Raw genomic sequence first — 19,782 nt, 5'->3', positions numbered from 1 at the left:
AAAAATGTAGGCTCTATGACAGCATAGAGCTGTCATATTTTGTTCATTTTGTTCATTTTGTCAATTTTCTTCATTAACATACCCTTTGCCAAGCATAAAGCACTCAATAGTTAATTAATTAATTAATGTTGTAAGATTTCTAATCCCACTAATCACCCTCCCATAGCAAAAGACCTGAAAAATGTGGGGTATAATACAATTTGACTTAAAAGATTTATAAAGTGTCAAAGTCTTATTTTAAGTTCAAAAGGCACACTGGTAATGAAAATACCCAAGCTTAGCAATACCAATTTATTACTTTAAAATTATTGCTTTCTCAACTACCAGTAACTTAGTAGCCATTACAAATTCATCCTTTTCAACAGCAAAACAAGAAATTCAAGCTCAGACAAGAGTTTTAATTTCATCAAAAATTGTTCATAAATTTATATTTTTCCTAAAACTCAAATAAAGACTTAATTTAGCATATGGTTACTTCTGAAATATAATTGAGTTAAAATCCCAGTCCTCTGTTTAGCTCACTTAGACCAGGTTGTAGAAAAAGTAGATTTTAAAAATTACTACTTGCAAACTCTTGCCTCAGCAATTTTATTTCTAGGAATTTCTCCTTTAAGAATATTCTTCATAGCATTGTTTATAAAAGTAAAAGAAACAAAAAGGAAAAGGAACTCTATTTGTCCAATAGAGGATTTATAATTTATGGTAAATCCATGGAAGAACTACTATGTGCTCATTAAAAATGATGTAAAAGGATTTCTGATGACTTGGAAAATGTTCATGATGTAAGTGAAAAAATCTGTTTACAAAGTGTAATATACAACTCATATCTCCATTTCTGAGGTGAAAAGTACACCGAAGAAAGGCTCAGAGAAATCATGATAAAGTGTTAAACGTTATGTAATTTCCAAATTTTTTATAATAAATACTTTTGAAATAAACAAAAATATTTTATAGTAATTGAATATTATACTAATTCAGCAAAGATGCCCTGTTTTAGTTTTAATAATATAAAAATCAATATACAGTAATTAGACCCTCATGCAATAGAAGAGTTACCTAATTACCTGAGTGGGAGTAATGATGGGTACACCACCAACAATATCAGTTCTGTAAGACACTTGCTTTTTCCCACATTCACCATGGCGACTTAGGTTATCAGAATTAGGCTGTGAGTCTGACTGCTTTGGTACCTGAAATAGTAAATAAAATGAATCATTTTGCAACCAGCATTATACATGTGAACCTATTTTCTCAGAATTTCTAATTAATTGTCTGTTTGTATATAGTTGACAAATACATATAAAAATTATTTACAGTCCATATATGTACTCCTTTAAGTTATCACACTAATTTTTCTGTTAGAATAATACTTTATAATATAGCTATCACTGAGTGCTTACTCGGGCAAGTACTATTTCATACATTTTTCTCCTTTACTACTCCTGTCTACCCTATGCATAGGGGTTCTACCCCCACCTAAGAGATAAGGAAATAGGCTCAGGGGCATTAGGGATATAGGTTTAGGTCCTGACTATAATACATTCTAGCCAAGTGTGTGTAATTCTGCCAAGCCCAACTGCTGTGCTCTAGACCCTGTTTACTGGCACACTTATAATTGGTTTACAGCTCTTTGCTGTTTTCTTCCCTTTCTCCATTACTACCCATGATTCTGGGATTGTGGCATATTCAGTCTTTCCTGACTTCAAGACAGAGACTATTACCAAAACCATAGTGTATTCAATAAATGCTGAAAGACTCAATGGATGAATCCAACGTCAGCAGGAAAAATAGCAAAATTCTTAAAACACATCAGAATCCTGGCTAACCTGGTGAAACCCCGTCTCTACTAAAAAATACAAAAAACTAGCCGGGTGTGGTGGCGGGCGCCTGTAGTCCCAGCTACTCGGGAGGCTGAGGCAGGAGAATGGCGTAAACCCGGGAGGCGGAGCTTGCAGTGAGCTGAGATCCGGCCACTGCACTCCAGCCTGGGTGACAGAGTGAGACTCCATCTCAAAAAAAAAAAAAAAAACACATCAGAAGTTTCAAAACAAAACTTTTCATTAGAAATTTAAAGAAGGGGCCGGGCGCGGTGGCTCAAGCCTGTAATCCCAGCACTTTGGGAGGCCGAGACGGGCGGATCACGAGGTCAGGAGATCGAGACCATCCTGGCTAACACGGTGAAACCCCGTCTCTACTAAAAATACAAAAAAAAAACTAGCCGGGCGAGGTGGTGGGCGCCTGTAGTCCCAGCTACTCAGGAGGCTGAGGCAGGAGAATGGCGCAAACCCGGGAGGCGGAGCTTGCAGTGAGCTGAGATCCGGCCACTGCACTCCAGCCCGGGCTACAGAGCAAGACTCCGTCTCAAAAAAAAAAAAAAAAAAAAAAAAAAAAAAAGAAATTTAAAGAAGGAATTCCAATACTTGGATCAATGATAAATCATTCACAAGTACAGGAAAACAATGACTGTGGTAACAGCAGAATCTCCTATTAACACCTCACTAAAGTGGATGAAAAAATCAAAGGTATCACAAATTTTTAACATATATTTTAGCTTTTCTTACGTGATCTATTCAGTAAATAAGATACTGAGTAAATCATTTCTATCTGTAGACTGTTAAGCATGTAGTCTGTATTTAAATTATACATTTTTAAGGCTGTGAATAAAATGTAATCAAATCTGCTTAGCATCAATTATGATGTTGAACATGATTTAGTCTTTCTCCAATGATTTAAAGGGCATTTGGAACCTTGCAGTCTTTCAGAAACACTATGACAAATACTACTGACAATCACAGAAGTAGTGGTGTAGAAATATTTAACTTAAATAGTTTGCTTGTCATATAGCTAACTCCTGTTAATAGAGTACTGGTAGAACTACAGGACACCATTCACATTGTATTCAAAGGCTCAAACCATTTACTAGTGTGATTCCAAAGCAGTGTGGTTTCTCAAACTTTAGAGTGCATAAGGTATCACCCAGGAAGATATCTTCACTCCCTGCTTCGTTTTTTTTTTTTTTTTTTTTTTTTGTTGAGACAGAGTCTTATTGCAGTGGCCGGATCTCAAAACTTCCCAGATCTCCCCTCAGCTCCCGAGTAGCGACTACCGTCCGCCACCTCGCCCGGCTAGTTTTTGTAAACTGAGCCAGGATGGTCCACAAATCTATATTACAGGCTGCAGCCCCGGCCAAAAACTCCCTGCTTCGCCCACTTTCCAAGCTATACTGCAGCCCAAAAACTTGCACTTTAAGCAAGAACACCAGACATTTTTGAGGCAGGAGTTTCAGAAACCGTATTGAGAAACACTCTCTAAAACCTGTGCTCTCCTTCTATACGATGCTACTCCCACCCGATTTGTAGAAAAGAGGGTATACAATGCAGATAAGGATTTGCAAAGCAGCATTTTGCAAAACATTTAGCAAACATGGTCCATGTGTATATGAAAGGACGCTGAGCTACAGTAAATCCCAATCCACACAAATGTAATTTATGGATATAATAAATGACTTGTCTCTTAGATGACTTCTAAAACTCCCTCTCCCTTTCTTCCCCACCTGCCGCCCTTGAAGTGGTTTCTCTCAGGCCTTAAGCCCAACCCTCCAGCCTCTGGTTCATATTCATACTACAATGCCCTCATCCGCAGAAACAAAAGAGAGAGAAAACAGGAAAGAGAAGAGAATCCTGAATACCTCTTGAATGCTTCTAAGAACGTGCACATTTTGGAGTGCTTTTTAAAGGCAATAAAATAATGAAGATAACTTTCCTTGTCAAATAAAATTAGGATAGTATACCCTGGAACGATTTGCTAGGGAAGCCCATTATATTTTCTAATAAATAGCATCATATATTTCAATTATTCTGACAGAGAAAATATGGCCTGGTTATCTCACTGAGAACAGAAAACAGCATTAAGAGAACTAGAAACCAGAGAGAAAACAATCTATTCAACTAGATTAGATGAGAGGTGCTGCTAAGAGGTGACCCATAAGAAAACCAGCCGTTATTCTCTCAAGAAGTTTACTTAGACATCGGAATTATTAAGAAAAACCTTTAAAATAATTTTAAAAATACTGAAATTTATATTGGTTTTTCCATTTTTCTTAAATTACAGTATATTAAAAGTCCTTGCTCATGCTGTTAAGCTCACTGCTTCTAATTTGTCATTATAATAAAATCAAACGCTAATAGTTAACTTAGAACTGCATTTTACTATAAAAATTATCTAACTTTAATCATCTTATTCCCTAAGAACAAGAAAAGTTCAAGCAAAATATCCATGAATATGGATAACTCCTTTAAAAACGATAGGTCCCACTAGAAAACATGGTCTACATTCAGCCATTAAGATAGACATTTTCAGGATACAACCCTACCCCAAACCACCCAACTGTCCAATGAAAATGAGAAAAGTGATTCCACTGGGCAGTTGGCACATATCAGACACTGAATCCACTTGGTTTCTTTGTCTACTGCCTTTCTCCCTTTCCTTGGCTTTCTATCTTTTTACGTCCCTGCATTTTGTGTAGGAGATCTGAATGTATTCTTGGCAGGCATTTCCATGTGATCCTAGTAGTAGGAAATTCTAATAGTAGGAAAAGAAAAGGTAAAAATAACTAGAGAATAAAGAGATGAACAAAACAGATTTAAGTATTTATGCGTGAAATACATAAAAACACTGCAGGTTTCTCAAAAGTTAAAAGGAAAGTTGATATTCAATTCACTGAATGATAATGAAATGTTGGGCTAGGTGCAGTGGCTCACGCCTGTAATCCCAGCACTTTGGGAGGCCGAGCTGGGTGGATCATTCAAGGCCAGGAGTTTTAAAACCAACCTCGACAACATGACGAAATCCAGTCTCTACTAAAAATACAAAAATTAGCCGGGTGTGGTGGCGCACACCTGTAATCCCAGCTACTCAGGAGGCTGAGGCGCAAGAATCACTTAGAACCCCAGAGGCGGAGGCTGCAGCGAGCTGGGATAGCACCACTGTACTCCAGCCTGGGCAACAGAGGGACACTCCATCTCAAAAAAAAAAAAAAAAAGGAGGAAAGAAAGAAAGAAAGAAATAGCGATAATGTTCAATTCACTTCACTGAGAATAAAAATCCTTAGTGCAGACACAAACTCCCGTGTCTTACAATCTTTCTGAGAATTCTACATCTACTTGTTTCCAGTTTCTATTAAAAATATACCAAACTTGTGGAGTTTCTGTCACAAATTCAAAGGACTAATTTTTAGATTCAAATCGAATATTTATTTTTAAATTTTAAAAAAGACATGTTTAAAAACAGTGGCTCTCTGTTCAGATATATATCTTAGACATTCCTTAATAATCAATAAGGAAACAGAAACCACCATATTTATGTTGTTATTACTATAAATGAACAGTGGAAAGCAAACTTTAAAATTTGATTTTCCTCACTCCAGTCATTGATACTCCCCCTTCAGGGATGATTCTCCCACTGTTGCTCTTTTCCTTTTTGTGCGTGTGTAATACAGATGGTCCAGGATTTACAATGGTTCAACTAACAATTTTTCAACTTTATAGTGGGTTTGTTGGGGTACTAAATAGATTTTCAACTTGTGTTTTTGACTTACAATGGGTTTATAAGGCTGTAACCCCATCATAAGTTGAAAAGCAACTGTAAAGGGTAAAGAATTTCAAGTGGCACCCAACTAGACTTAAGAAAAGTAAGGAAAGTCACAGAGTTGGAGGATAAAGGATTAAAATGGCAATATATTATAATTAGGAAATAGCTTAAAAATCATCATTCCCTTACCCATTGCCCTCTAACCATCTCTATTTTGAAACCACACATTTCCAAACTCTAATTTCAGATTTCTAAAATTTTAAAATTAACTTATCACACAGTACTTAGCAGACCACTAAAAGACCACTAAATTATACAGTTCACCAAAATGAGAGTGATTCCATAGAAAGATTTATGTATTAAGTACATATATCAAAATGTACATTTTAAGTTTTCAAATAATCTACATGTAAATTATCAGCAATGTTCATAGGAAAATATAACAAATTAGAGATTCCACACTTTAATACACTTAATATATAAAATGCACATAAAACAGGTAAGATTTTTTAGGAATAAAATTAACATAAAGCATATCTTATTAAAGCATGGGAAATTATTTCATTGCTATCCTGAGTTAAATGTGTGTCTATCTAAAGCTTATTTTTAATAAGTGCTATCAATTCTATACTCACTTTAATGCAGTTATAACCACTTTATTAATCACTATAGTAATAAGGATTTCTATATCTTATATATATTTATATTTTCCAAATGTGAATTATAAAAACATTAAAATCATTTACCAACAAATTTATCTTAAAAACTATAAAAATTTCAACATGTAAAATAAAGTTGCAAGACCACAAAAGCTACTTAGAAGTATTTTTAAGAATTCTATTTAGAATTTCTAATCTGTTTTTCCTTCATGCTAAAAAGTTTACCAGTGTCATTTGTATAAGACTGTTTCATACCACTGATAAATTAGACATAGCAATTTAAGACCCCCCAAAATGGTAAAAAGCCTGAGACAATTCACTGCTTTTTCTCTTAAAGCACTAAGAAACCAGTGCTGCTTGTTACTGCAAATTGTAAAACATGAAGTTAGTAAAGTTACGAGATACTATCTTTCTAAAGAAATTTTTCAGCAGGGAATATTAATTAAAAGAGTTAAAATGATTAGCTAAAAGTTTTTAAGAATATGTATGTCTGAATCAGGTTTAAAAATTGCTTTCCTAAAACTGCACAAACCTAAAATAACTTCTGCTTCATGCACAGATCAGATGCAGTGCGTAGGCGTTTTCTGTCATGTGGTAACAAGCTGTTCTAGTGCAAAACAAAAAAAAATCCGACTTAACTCTGGGAACAGCTTTAACTACACTGACTCTTTATTGTGTTGTGATATAAATATGAAATTATTCATTTTAGATTAAAACTAACGAGTGACTAACATACGCTGACTTTCAGGGCACATATTCTTTGAGAATACGTCACTTAGGGTCAGTAAATAATTGCACTTTATTAAAAAAAAAAAAACAAAAACGCAATTGACACAAATCTCACAACACAAGAACTCCTTCCCAACATATTCCATGCAGGTCTACTATGTATTTTTCTACAAAAGTGTAAAGGGAAACCATCACTAGCAAACTCTCTCAGTAAAGGTTTTTGGTTTTAGGAACAAAAGAGTAAGGAGACAGGGGCTGTTTTTGTTCAGGAAGCAGTAAGGCACTGCACTTCAGAGTTCAGGCTCCAGAGTCCAACAAACTGGACTGGACTTCCAGCTCCATAATCTACTAGCTATAAAACTGGTAGATTAATCTTTCTAGGTCTCACTTTTCCAGTTCATTTAAGTAAAACCTTCAGTCTAAGATCTGGCACAGTGTAAATAATCAATAAATATTCATCAGAAAACCAAAAAAGAAGAGAAGCACACATTACAAGCAAGAAATTGTAGCATGGGAAAGGTATCAAGCCCTGGAACGCAAGGAAAAAAATCGGACATAGGAAGTTTAGAGCCTGAGACAAACTTCTCAAGGGTCACATGGGGCAGGACCCTCTGGTTGCCACAACCCTTCAGACACTATCCCTATCCCTATCCCTATCCCTCATTTTTCAGCCTTCATCTCCCCTTGTTCTGCTCCTGTTTTCAACTCTTTCCCTCTCTGACCCCAATCCCCAGTCAGGGCTTAGAAGAGAGAAGTGCCTATTCCCCAGGTAGGTGGCAGGAAATCTCTTACACTATACTAGAAGAAAAAAATATATCCTCCCGGTAGAACTCTACGTGCTAAGCACATATTCTCCTAGAAACGTTGTAAGAAGTGATTAAGATCTGCAGTAATATATCTCCTTATTAGGTTCATAAGTTAAAAAGGCAATCATGGGCTGATTAAAGGACCAACAGTCACCAAGTACAAGACAACATATTCACATTCTGAACACCTGTCTTTTAAACAAAGCTTGAGTATGAAACCTGTTGGTAAGCTGGGAACATTTGGTAGGTGTATCTTCAAAATGAAAAGATTAATTCCAGACATTGAACAGTTTTCAAAAAAATACATATACTTACTGTAATTTTTATAGCTTTGTTTAACACATTTACCCATTCCACCAGGTCCTGCTGATCATTGGCTTGTAGGAAGTACTTCCTCATTCCTGCATTCATAACTGTTGACAGAAAAAAATAACACACCAAATACTGTACTTATTACCTGTAAATTTATGTTCACAGTAGCTGAAAAACTTCACTAGGTTCAACACCATGACTCTCGTGGATTTGATGAAATATATCAGACCACATATAATATAGCTTTTATCACACAATAACACAGGTAAAACTCTTATTTTGTTATGGCCATGTTTTTTATCAAATGGATACACCACAATACATTTAGTCAACCCCTAATGATAGACGCTTAGGCTACTTCCGGTTTTTGAAATCATATAAAATATTACAATGAAACATCACACACATATATTTCTCCACACTTGGCTAGCATTTCTGGGGGATAAATTTCTTGACATAGATTGGCTGGGTCAAAGACAGCTGACGTTTAAACTTTTTATAGGCATTTCCAAATCATCTTCCCACAAAGTTGAATCTGTTCACATTCCTATCAACCACATACGCAAGGTTTATTTCACTGAATACCCCTCACCAGAACTGGTTATTAGCACCTGTGGATATCTCTAGTTTCTAATTTTCAAAGGCTCTGTGGCATTGGGGCTGGCAGTCTGCAAACAATATTTCCTAGACCCCATCTGAGGCCATTCTCTGCCAATGGGAGGTACTGATGAGAGACTGTAAAGTGGGAGAGGGGAGAAGGAAAGAGGAGACTCTCCTTGATTCCCGCTGTTGTTGACCTCTCTCCAACAGCAGCACACAACTAGCTACTATTAGAGGCCTTTTCCTGCCCCCTACGCCAGCCTTGCAGAGTCCCCTTGGATACCAATAGCTCCATGGTAGCTCCTACTCCACTGCCCTAGGTTATAGTAATACTACTGTCTCTCCCCTTTTGTCTCTCTAGCCCTCCTTGAGTAGTAGTTACTTCATGTAGTTTCTAATTTCTGGGTTACTTCAGCATTCCTTTCGCATTCTTTCAGTCTTCCAAGATTTGGGTAACCAATTCCCTGTAACAAATCCCTTGGGTTTGAAATACCTAGTGTGGTGTTTTCCTGACTAATACTCTTTAACAACCTATTGGTAAATAATTTGGTAAATAAGGTAAATACCTTATCAAATTTTAATATACTATGAATCTTTTCTATAAATGTATCCAGATTTCATATCATCTAGAAAATCTCCCTAACTTAAGATTTATTTTTCTAGACCTTATGAATTTCCTTTATATTTTGAATCTTAATACATTTGGAACTTTTATGCAATTTAGTTTATATATACCCCTTTAGGGACTATGTACTTTTATAAAGCAAAGCACATGTGCACATACAGTTGTCTATAAACCATCATAGTCCACTCTTGAATTAAAGCTATGTATTATACACCACGTGCATTTATTTTTAAAAGCAAAAATATTATTCCAGGAGCTAAGTATCTGAATAGTTATACTGTTGCAATTGTTCAAACATAAAAATAACTTCAAAACGTCTCCACCAAAATTTTAAAAGATATACTAGCACACAGTTGAATGTGGCTAAGAGAAGGGGAAATGCAAACTCTCAAGGAAAACACACAAGATTTTGAAATTGGGACTGAGACCAAGACACTCTAAACTACAGCTTCCTTGAATTGAGAGGAAGGTCTTAGAAAGGAAGTCAAAGCCTATCTTGCAAAGCACTACAAAACAACCAGTCTATAACCTTAAAAGAAATTTAACACACTGGAAATCTGTTCTTGTATATCTTTCTAGAGACTGGAAAAGTTATAATTGCCATAAATATATATTAAGATAAATCCGTAATTCACTAGGATGCTATACCTATCAATAAATAACTTATGCTTGTAATTTCTAGCCATCAGTAAGGCTTCCTTTTATACTCTTTTTTTTTTCAGCTTAGGCTGAAGCAGAGCCCTCCTCATTCATAATGGCTTCTTCCCCTCAATGTTATTTTGGGCATCTGCCCAGAACATCTGAAGAGTTTAAAAATCTATGCACTTATTAATATACTATACTTGGTACACAGTAAATGCTTAATACATATACTTCTGAATAAATAATATTTATATAAGGATCTCTTTTAAGGGAAGGAAGAGATGTAAATATATATCTAAAAAAAGACTCCTAGTATACCTTGCAATCTGAATAAAATCTCTTGGACTTTAAGAATTACTTCATGACAAGATGTAGATATATAGGTATGATCTAGAAAAAAAGTCAGCCTGGAATCAGTCCAACCTGACTAGCTTATGCACTTACAAGCAATATCATCTTTCAAACATTACTTAATTTCTCTGAGCCTGATACTCCTCATCTGTGAAATGGGAATGCCACTCATTCCACCTCCTTAAGAGTGACGATCTTATATGTCAAGAAACTAACACAGTGTTTGGAACAGAATATTCTTCACTGCCATCATCTGGAGATTTCTAAGGAGTAAGGAAGCACTATAAAAAATGTAAAGCAGGAAGCAGTGGCTCACGCCTGTAATCCCAGCACTTTAGGAGGCCAAGGCAGGCAAATCACTTGAGGTCAGGAGTTCGAGACAAGCCTGGCCAACACGGTGAAACCCTGTCTCTACTCAAAATACAAAAATTAGCCAGGCACGGTGGTAGGCACCTGTAATCCCAGCTACTTGGGAGGCTAAGGCAGGAGAATCACTTGAACCCAGGAGGTGGAGGTTGCAGTGAGCCAAGATTACACCACTGCACTCCAGGGGACAGAGTGAGGAGGCTCCATCTCAAAAAAGAAAAAGGAAAGCAAGTGACTGAAATGTGGTGTATTAGCAATATTGGTGGGGAAGGGAGAAAAGGAAAGAAAATCTTTGAACAATTAAAAAAAAAAAAAACTTTGATACTGCTAAGTTACCATAAAAACCCTAAAGTAAAGGTTTCACTGTAAATAATAAATGCACCCCTAGAAGCTTGTATCCTTCCTACCTTTTCCACTTGAGTATTTCATTTCAAATATTTATGATTAGAATGAATACATAAAATGGATAAAACTTGAAGCATAAACATTAGCTTAACTGCAAACAAAAATCATCTCACAACCTGAGATCAACTGGTTATGAATATATGGTTTTGGTTCAAGAGGTTCTAAGGTATTTTATCACACTCTTTGTCAATTTTCCCCATTCTGTTTTCTCTATTCTGTACTTTCCTCTGTCCTCTCAGTCTCTATCAGATGTTGGACTTCTTTGATTGCTTTCATCTCTTTTCCATTATCTTTCTTTACCTTTGTTCTACTTTCAGATTTCTTTGCCTTTTTCTTGTGAGTTTTGCATTGTCTCATGTTCCTTCTCCTGTTTGATAATCCTCTCTCATCAAATGTTCAGTAATCCTGGGCTGTCTATTCATATTTTAAAAGAAAGTGCTAAAAAGACTGATGAAAAGCTCTCTTGGGTTGTTGTAGGGCTGCTGACTGTGGACCTCACTAGTCAACTATGGCAAGCTCTTCTAGTAGAAATGCCCAGATGTCAGTCAGTATCTATGGATCTTTTCTCTAGGGTATTCAGATCTTACTCACCTAAACCCGGCTGCCCAGTGCTCTGGGGTTGGGGTTGCACTGATTGTGCAGACTTTCATTTAATCTTCCTATTTTCACTTTCATGCCTCATTCCTTTCGTTCTCTGGGACTAGTGCCCCTAAATATATAGCCTCACTGATTGTATTTGTGGAGACACCACACATCCCATTTCCTGCTGGAACAGGGGAAGGGTGTCTGCCTGATCCAGCTAGATGGAGGTAGGGAACAGAGACTGTTTCTGATATAGATATGCAAACTAAGTCCCTGTTTTTGGTCCTTCCTCACTGTTGCTTCCTCAGAAAATGTATCTCCTATACCTAAGCCTATCTAGAATTGGGGTGAGGCAGAAACTTAAATGGTGAGCTTTTCATTGGCCTCTTCCTCCACTCTGCTAAATTATCTACCATTCCTCTATCCACTTTCCAACTTTACATACTGAGGGTTACAGATACTCTGCTCCCTCCATCAAAAATGGCTTGCATGTTTCTTATTCTCACTGGCTTGGGACAATTTGAGAGAAGACATGTTGCCACTTTGAATGAAAGTTGTGGTTCTATTTAGAAGACAGTGCTTCTCTCTCTGAAAGTAAGCATTTCATGAATCTTTACTCCCACTAGCAGTAGAGGACTAATAAACTATTGACTGATCAATGAATGACTAATCTTAATTTTTGATTCCAACTAAAATCACCCATTCTAAATACTCCAATAACTATGAATGTCAAGTCTGTTACTGTATATTACTATTTCTGTAAGTTTGAGATTTTAGAAAAAAAGGGTTGTCAAAAGTATGTGCATTATACATTCTAAAATACAAAGTTCTCAGTTATTTGACATGCAATACCGATTCATTTACAAGGCTCTGAGACATTGTCCTGCTTCGTAACCAAAATTATAATTAGTAATAAACATGTAACTTTAAAAAATAGCTTCATAGTGAGATAAAAGCATTTAATTTAATTTAATCTTCCTATTTAATCTTCAAGGTAAGAGGATTACCTTGACAGCCACGTTTCATCTTGCTCACATCAAGATGCTATTTCTAACCACTGCCTAAAGAAACCTGTCCTTTTCAAGCAAAAGAGAGCAAAGAATTTCAATTCTACCCCCAAAAGTATCTCTCACTTTAATGTGAAATAGTCCCTTTTGATGTTAGTTGGCCACTCCAAATATTTGTTCCTTCAGTCACTAATGTCCACTAACATACTCTCTGAGAGGGTATCAATTTTCCTAGCTTCAACTACCACTCCCTTTTTAACAGACCCCAAATTTCTCCATTCTTGACCTTAAAGTTCCATCCAGTCCTCAATTACTATCAACAGAATATTTCCATTTGGAAGTTCCCCACCATTTCAACTCCATAGCAAACATTTTACCTTATATAACCAGCTCTCCCTGACTTCCCATTTCTTTACTTGAAGCAAACTTCCCTGCTACCTCTCTCTTCTCTCTAATTCCCCCATATCCACCAAGCCCCTGCACTTTTCCTTCTTTTCACCCTTCCTCCTCCTCCCATTGCCACCACACTAACTCAGGACCTTACATAAGTACAGTAGTTCAGAGGCCACTTACCCAGTCTACCTACATCAAAACCTTCCTATCCATACCAAAAAAAAACAAAAAACAAAAAACTCCTTCACCTTATGTCTGCTTTCAGATGCTCTCTTTCTCTTCTCCTTTTTTCAAAATAATAAAACCTATTGCTCGTCAAAACACAGCACCCTGGCTTCTGCCTGCCTTTCTACTCTCTAGCCACTTATCATACCCTCTAGCTTCAGTGTTCAGCTCCAGAGACACCACGCTCTTCTCCCCACAATCCTCTGTGCATGTGGTCCTCCTGCCTTTTCTCTGCAGTGCTAAAGGATATAAGCAGCAGGCTAGTTGGCCACCAGTGTAAGCATCTCCTCCTCCGGGGAGGCTCCCCGACTCCCAAGCTCTCCAATAAAGATCTGAAGGTCGTTCTTTGTGCTTAATAGATTGCATATCCCTTTATCTACTGCAATAATAATTGTCTGGTATTTTTTATCTATGAGCCAACCAGCCTTAAGGGCAGCAACTGCTTCTTATTCATCTTACTGCCCCACTGCCAAGCACAGTGCCTGGCATATACTAAACATTTGCTGAGTAAGTTAATCCAATACCCTCAACTACTCCTATCCCAAACTGTACATTTCTCACCACCCACAAGCTAAAGACCAAATCCTTTTAATTAATTATATGTTTAATGTAGAATAACATGACACAGAAAGTTTAAAATTACCTGAAATCTCACTGGAGGTGATCATTATAAATGCCAAAATTACAGTTACATATGGGTAGAAGGAGGTGATTGTAACTAGGATGGCACACAGGAAAGAGGCTTCGGGGTTAGGGGAGGGCGAGTGCAAAATGTTATTTCCTTATCTGTATAGCGGTTACAAGGGAATTCACTTTAGAATAATTCATTCAGCCATAGGTTTTGTGTGGTTTTCTCCTACAGTTTTTTTTTACAATATGATACAATTATATCAGTCAATTTAAAATACATATAACATGGCTACTTACCAAAACAGAACTCCGCCTTTGGCCTTAGCTTAGTAGCATCGCTAACCTAAAAAGAAAAATAGAGATGGGTTCCTCACTTCTTCATATCATCCTAAAACCAACCATATATACTATGTAAACTTCCACATGTATGATTCCCCAATAATCATACACATTTAGTAAATAGACTTAAAATTAAACATGAAAGACAACTGAAAAAGAACAGCAAATTAAATACATAGGATGCAGTTCCCAACTGTAAGAGGTTGCAAATAATACTTCCAAATTTTCTTTGAACAAACTTGTTTTCTCTTCAAAGAAATGTCAGAGAGAAGCTGAAAGTAAACCTTTAGGCTTTATGTCATACACACAAGTATTTTTAGTTTAACATAATTTTCAAAATACCCTCAATGAATATTCTACAAGAACTATGCATTCTTCCCAAATAACGTATTTCTAAATTAGCTATGATTTTTAAGCAAAAATGGGGATGGGTAAAGGGGAGACTGTGCATTTAAAGTCCATAAATCCAGGCATTTAACTGAATTAATCTTAATCTTAATAATTAAGATTAAGGCATTAATCTGCTATGAGGAGATCAAAATGGAGCTGGATCCTCTCTTGCTCCTAGGAGAATACCCTAGGATAATGGGATCACTTTATTAAATGCAGCTCATGGTTCATTTTAGAAGATGAGGCAACCAGCTGCATTTGGTGGCTGCTATCCCTTTAAATAAAGTACCTCCGAGAAGCTCATTCACAACTATTGCCATGCTGTTGTCCAGTGACAGAACTGGTAATTGCAGCATCTGTTTTGTACCTTCAAAAGGAATTCTAAGTCTGGGATTCCTCACTGATCCCGACTACAAACTCACAGTTCTGAGTCACACAAAAGTTTGTTCCAGAAATAAATTTTCGAAATAAATTTTTTTTGGAAAAAAAGTGGTACATCCAAAGTAGAGTACAAACTGCACAATTTAAACTTCAGGAAGTGGGAGGACAAGATGAAAGTTACAGAACTGCACAGAAAAAAAGGTTATATTTTAAAAGAAGAGCAATGGAGGAGGGGAAAGCAGCTGGCCAGTCACCCTACCCACTTTACTGAGTTAATACTTGATTTCAAGAAAGAGCTTCCACATAGTATTTGCCATATGTAAATTTACATAACATGATTTTAACAGAAAAATGTTTCCTTTTAAATATGTAATCTTTATTGTCCAAGGGCTCTTTTCTTTTCTTTTTGGTCAATGAGAATGAATACCTCTGTTGTAACACTAATATAAAGTATTTTATTTATATAACATCTATCTTCTAAACAGAGGCACATTTGTAAATTTGTCTTCTGTTGAAGTGATCTACCTTTGCCAACAGATCTCAGTATATGCGTAATAGTACCCATATTATCTAATAATACTGTGTTGCTACCTTTTGCATCTCATATGTAAGTAATCAACAAGCTTTTATTGCTTTTATGTAAAACACACACACACACACACACACACACACACACACACAAATCCACAGGGCTAGCACCTCAGCATCTTTTAGTTCCCTAAACATTAATAGAAGAAAATAAGAAAAAAAGGTACCTGACAAACGTAAAATCAAAATTTTTAAAAACAAAAAAATAGTATTGCAAAACTACCAGAAAAACAAATAAAGAAGAAAACAGAAATGAAAAGAGACAAAGTGAAAAGAGGGGGGAGAATCATCCTTTCAATATGAAAATGGTTCGTATGTTCCTCAAAATAAAACATTAAAAAACAAAGTATCAAAGACAATGGGATTTAAAAGTTGGAAACAGCCTAAACAAACATAATATAGACTTAGAAAAATCTCCAGACCTTCTCAGGATAGAATTTGTTTCACTGATTTCTCCCTTTCTGATGTTTGTATACCTGATCATAAAAGTTAATGTTAACTTTTGCAATTTGCCACATCCTGTAAGTTAAAATCGTATTCTTCATAATTGTATCGATTTAAAGAATTTCCTAAACATAGTAATCAGAAACTGTTTCAGCATGATAGGAATCTGAACATCACTGTTAAAGGACATGGAAAGGAAACTGCTGCTTCCATTCGTACTCTCATTCACAAGGATTTTAATTCACACATGAATATAAGACAATGTATAAAGACTACCTTTGAAATGTAGGTAAGTTTAATGGCTCCAACACGTGATGATCCAGAAGGTAGGTTCTAGAAACAAATTATTAATATATAATTAATATCCAATATTACGATTTCATTTTATAACGTTCCATGTGTACTTCTGAAAAGTTAAAAAACTCAATTTTTAATATCACATTTTACAAATGAACTTTTCTTCTGTTCAAGTTTTTATTAGGTCTGAAATCAAGTCCATAGCTTGGATAACAAAACTGAATCCCACTCTTTTCCATCATCATGCATTCTATGACTAAAAGGCTATTTTTATCACTGGAGCTAAACCAATACTCTTTCTCATGAGCTTAAAAAGCCAAAAACAAGATCAGATTTTGTTCCCGAAAGCAAGGGGGAAATATTTAGGGGCATAAAACAAATATAATTGTAAGATACTTTAAAAGCCTATACATATTACTTTGTTCTATTAAAATTTCTTTATCAAATATCTCTTGACAAAAATGGACTACATTTCCCCCCATTTAAATGGTTTACTGTTTGTTATACCATATTAATCTACATTGATACTTTCTTTTTCCAAAAAAAAAATGTTAGCTTCTCTTTACATCATATGCAGGGAATGTAGGCACTTTCACACACAGTATTTTCATTCTTCCCTTCAGTTTTAGATATGGTTTGCATCATAAAAGAGCTAAAGGTAAACGAAGAGGGAGAATCATCTCTGGTTGAAGTTATCCAGAAAGACTGAAGTAATGAACAACATTTAGGCTGGAGGTTAAGGAAAATTTTGAAACACAAAAAGCAGGGGAGAATATTCCAAGCAGAGAAAACGGACAAACTATGGCAAACAACTGAATGTGCACAGCTCTGTACTAGAAAGAGAGGGTGGCTGTGTTGGGCTATGATGTAGTGTCCTATAAGATTGTGGTACAAAATGGTGGTCTGAAAACTTGAACTGAGAACCTAATCATAGAGGACCTAAATAAAAAACAAAGCAGCAAAGAATTTATATTGTAGAGAATTTGAAGCCAACGAAGAAGGCTTATGAGCAGATCTGGAATCAAAATTATGCTTTAATTACTATATAATAAACTGAATGGATTATAGAGGAGGAAGATGGAGGTAGGAAAACCCGACAAAAGAATCTGGGGAAAAGAAACAAAGAATATAAATTTCATTTATATGATAGAAGACTGATAAAAGACTGATAGAATATTTTAGAGGTAAAAATGAAAACATTAGATTTAGTTAATTTTGAAAATTATTTCTGCTGGAGATTAGAAAGCATCAACTATTCAACTGACTTTACAATAATGTACTTAAAAATAAAAAAAATCTATGGGCTTGTTCTAATGAATGATTAGGAGGTAACTGGAAGCCTAGATATTTCAAAGACTTAAGATTCCCAAACATGAACTGCCTACTGTTGACACGGAGAGATCTTTTCAAAACTTTCATACACACCTATATGTTGTAAAATTCCATTAATTATGTTCTGCTTTAAACTATATACTATGTACAAGCTTCCAAATATAAATAATAAATAGTAAATAGGCATATAAATTAAAATTATAATTTATTAATGTATAACATTAAAAAGCTATTTGTATTCTTATGTATAACGTTTTATATTTATGGGTTTTTGGTTTTTAACTTTAAGGAAGGAAAAGAAATGTAAATATGTCTTCAAGAATCTCTAACTACTACCAAAGTGATTTTTTCAAAAACTGTTACCCTTCCATTCAAGGATAATAATTAATTTCTTTTCAGTTTTTAATGAGCCTATTATTTTAACTGCTGAATAGAGCTCTAAGTCTTTGTGGAAGGAAGACAAATGAGAAACCAAAGCATGACATAAAGTGTCACAGTAATAGTAGTACACTACAGAGAAATGTAAGTAGCTGAAAGAAAAGCAATATTCAAAATACCCAGTTTCTATGGACTAGTATGATTACCATCAGGTTTGACTGGAAAAAAAAGAGATTCAAAATTTGTTACTTGACAATGAACAAGAAATAACAAACTAATAGAACACTTAAGAAAAAAAGGGAAATAGGCCATTTGTTGATTATGAGTTCCTAAACTCATTTTGCCAAATACTTTTTCAAATCTCTTCAAATGCACTCCCTCGTACAGCAACTTAATTATTTCATTCTCCATGATTACCAACCTCCTTGATAAAACACAGAAAGCCCCAAAATGATCCCTAATAAACACTAGAATGAATTTTTAAACCCATGGTTAGCAGAAAAGGAAGCAGTGGTCAGGGGAAGAAGTGGCTCCCTGATAACAGATGAATCAAACTAATTTTCTTTCTTTACCAAGGTTACTATCATCAGTATCACCATGTTATACTTTGACATAAGCAACTAGATTGAACCATACGAAATTGCCATTTTTTAGTAATTCAAAATGTTTGTGTATTAGGTATATTAGCAATTTCATATGGTTCAATCTAATTGCTTATGTCAAGATGTAATAACATGGTTATACTGATCATAATAACCTTGATAAAGAAAATAATATAATAATCTTAGCAAGACATTTTACTAAAGTTTTCAAGAGTAGCTATGTCTTGATTATTACGTTTAAAAGTGACACCAAATTGTTACTAATGGCTAATACACTGGCTGACAGAATCAAGATTTCCTAAGTTGGAAAGAAGACATAAACTCAATAAGAACAAACTAAAAAACATTTAAATTCTGCACTTAAAAAAAAAATTGACACTATGTCCAGAAAAGCCAATGCATTAATTCCAACATAGAGATATGGCTTTCAAAAGTTCATGCAGACAAGACCTAGCTGAGTACAAACCTAGATGAGTGCTACAGCCAAAGTGATCTAGTCTCCAAACCTGCCACAGGCTCTCTTGCTTTGATCTCTGCCCACACTACTCTTTGAGCACTGGAATAATCAACTTTTCCATCTCTTAGCCAATATTATATCCAAACTACTAGGTCAATTTCAAATGTTACCACTTCCATGAAGACTTCAACTCCTTCTACTAGCTGTATAACTTTCCTTTGAATTCCCAGTCCATGTTTTATTCAGGGTAATAAATATATTCTATTTTGTACTTAACTCCTTTTAGCTCTGTTAAATGGGTAGTACTGATAAAGGAAGAATGACAAGAAGAATCTATTACATAGGAACGTGGAAAAATAATCAAGGAGTTTCAAGTAAAATTCAGGTGAAACCATACATATGTCAACCGGACCTGGTGATGAGAGAGAAAAACCAGGGAGAGAAAATAGGCAGAACCGTGCAATGGCTCATATGGGTGAGATGTCCCTTACAACTCAAATTCTACATAAATAAACACACACACATTAGTGTATCTGTATCTTGTCTAATCTAAAATTAGTACAGAGTGAAGAATACTAGACTACTTATCAGGAGACCTAGTTCCTGCTCTGTGAAACAGAACAGAACCTTGTATAAGTTGCTGCTCTTCCCTA

General features: G+C 35.5%; 1 protein-coding gene across 9 annotated transcripts in view; it reads right to left on the bottom strand.

The window, feature by feature from the left end:
* The window catches only part of PLEKHA1 (pleckstrin homology domain containing A1), a 57,777-nt gene that overhangs the window by 18,342 nt on the left and 19,653 nt on the right, over window positions 1–19,782 (bottom strand). For 8 of the 9 annotated variants that reach the window (XM_050805682.1, XM_050805683.1, XM_050805684.1 and 5 more), the window contains 4 exons: window positions 16,340–16,396; window positions 14,219–14,264; window positions 8,099–8,196; window positions 1,065–1,190 (listed from right to left, as the gene is read on the bottom strand). In XM_050805682.1, coding sequence (XP_050661639.1) covers window positions 1,065–1,190; window positions 8,099–8,196; window positions 14,219–14,264; window positions 16,340–16,396 — 327 coding nt within the window. The remainder of the gene's footprint in view (window positions 1–1,064; window positions 1,191–8,098; window positions 8,197–14,218; window positions 14,265–16,339; window positions 16,397–19,782) is intronic. The other variant, XM_050805688.1, reaches the window with a different exon arrangement.

The sequence above is a fragment of the Macaca thibetana genome, chromosome 9 (genome assembly GCF_024542745.1).
Source record: "Macaca thibetana thibetana isolate TM-01 chromosome 9, ASM2454274v1, whole genome shotgun sequence".
NCBI lineage: Eukaryota > Metazoa > Chordata > Mammalia > Primates > Cercopithecidae > Macaca > Macaca thibetana.
Note: the sequence above shows the minus strand (reverse complement) of the source record. Positions and strands in the feature narration are given on the sequence as shown.